This window comes from Orycteropus afer, unplaced genomic scaffold (genome assembly GCF_000298275.1).
Source record: "Orycteropus afer afer isolate SDZICR_OR568_19922 unplaced genomic scaffold, OryAfe1.0 scaffold00567, whole genome shotgun sequence".
Classification (NCBI taxonomy): domain Eukaryota; kingdom Metazoa; phylum Chordata; class Mammalia; order Tubulidentata; family Orycteropodidae; genus Orycteropus; species Orycteropus afer.
Window position 1 is genome coordinate 1,192,598 of NW_006922154.1, and position 1,686 is coordinate 1,194,283.

At 36.4% G+C, this 1,686-nt stretch overlaps 1 protein-coding gene across 1 annotated transcript in view; it reads left to right on the forward strand.

Moving 5' to 3' along the window:
* The first annotated feature begins 635 nt into the window (after window positions 1-635).
* Window positions 636-1,686, forward strand: part of HAO1 (hydroxyacid oxidase 1) — a 93,023-nt gene continuing 91,972 nt past the window's right edge. Inside the window, exon 1 of the mRNA XM_007955980.2 lies at window positions 636-772. Coding sequence (XP_007954171.2) covers window positions 636-772 — 137 coding nt within the window. The remainder of the gene's footprint in view (window positions 773-1,686) is intronic.

Sequence of the window (1,686 nt, forward strand, 5' to 3'; positions counted from 1 at the left end):
CAACTCTCCTGGATACCAAGCAAAAAGCAAAGACACTTATGTATGGTATAGAAAGAAGCAGACTTAGGTAGAGCTAAGCCAAGGAAGGTTTCATGAAAGGATTTCTCTAAGTCCTTAACTTTTAACTCATTCCTTTGCCTTTTTCCACACAACTCTAAAACCAGACACCTAATTCCCTTCTGGAGTTCCTGGGTGGTGGAAACAGTTAGTGCACTCAGCTAATAACTGAAAGTTGGGAGGTTCGAGTCCACCAAGAGAGGCCTTGGAAGACAGGTCTTGAGATCTCTTTCCAAAAAGTTGGCCACTGAAAAGCCTTAGGAGCACAGTTCTGCTGTGATACACATGGGATGGCCATGAGTCAGAGTTGATTAGAAGGCAACTAGTTTTATTAATTCTCTTCTGCTATCTCCCCAACCCCAACTCCTTGTAACTTAAGTGTAGCTGTTCTTTGGCAAACAGCCTGCAAATGAAATTTCAAAGTCTAAGCGTATGTTTGCTCACTTTGTTGTAAGCAATAGAGAACTAAATCTGAACTTTGAAAAAAAGTCTATTAATGATTGGCAAATAATGGAACTGTCAGGATGTTGAAAGCAATGCAGAAAGAGAAAAACTGGAGTTGCAATCATCTGCAAAAAATGTTTCCTCGGCTAATATGTATCAATGATTATGAACAACATGCTAAATCAGTACTGCAAAAGTCTGTATATGACTATTACAGGTCTGGGGCAAATGATCAGGAAACACTGGCTGATAATATTGCAGCATTTTCCAGGTAAGATAATATATATTTTAAAATAACTGATACACAGACACTGTACCAAAGTAAGATTTTCTAGCTTTATTTTGATGGTTTGAATGTATTTGTCTAGATTTATACTTGGGAGGTGAAAATTCTTGAGGCTGTAAAAAATCTTGGACTTTGATATTGTTTGAAACATTCCACGCCTGGGAATCTTGAAAAATTGACCAAAAAAGTCAACCCTAATTTTCCTTGCTTAGAATTATGTGGATAATTAATTTAACTAAATATAAAAATGATGATAAATTCTGGGGAGACCGTTTTCTTTTTCTCTGAGTATGACAGGGAGTGCCTTATATTCATGCTGTATAAACAGCATTAGACGCAAGACAAGATAGCCATCTTATTTGGTTGAACCAGTTCAGCTTGTTGCCTCAAATGTTTCCCTTCCACTGGCTTTCTGTTATCATTCATTTTGATTACTATTGTCCAAACTTCCACTTTAGATTTCAATTTGTCTATGTAGCATTAATCTTTGAACTTTGCTGTTTCATCTCTCCTCCCAAAAGCTTCATCTTTCTTCCCAAAGTAGCTTTTCCCTTGTCTTTCATATTTCAAAGCTCAAGATGGTGGGTGTCATGGTTTATGTGTTTGTTCTGTTTGCAATAAAAACAAGAAGTAAAATAGCTTAAAGGAGTGCTTTTCTCTCAGCAGTTATAAAAATGGTTTACTTGCAGAAATGGGGGAGGAGAGCATTAAATACACAGAACACTTTCTGTCTCCACTGCCCTCCATTATGGCCCTTACCGTAGCCAATGAATGTTGTATGTATTCATTGGTGGTGATAAATTAAAGATAAAAGGCAGAAATGTTCAAAGGAGAGAAAAATCTGTCTTCTTCTTGATTAACTCTTTTTTTTTTTTTTTTCTACTTTACAAAAAGAAGTA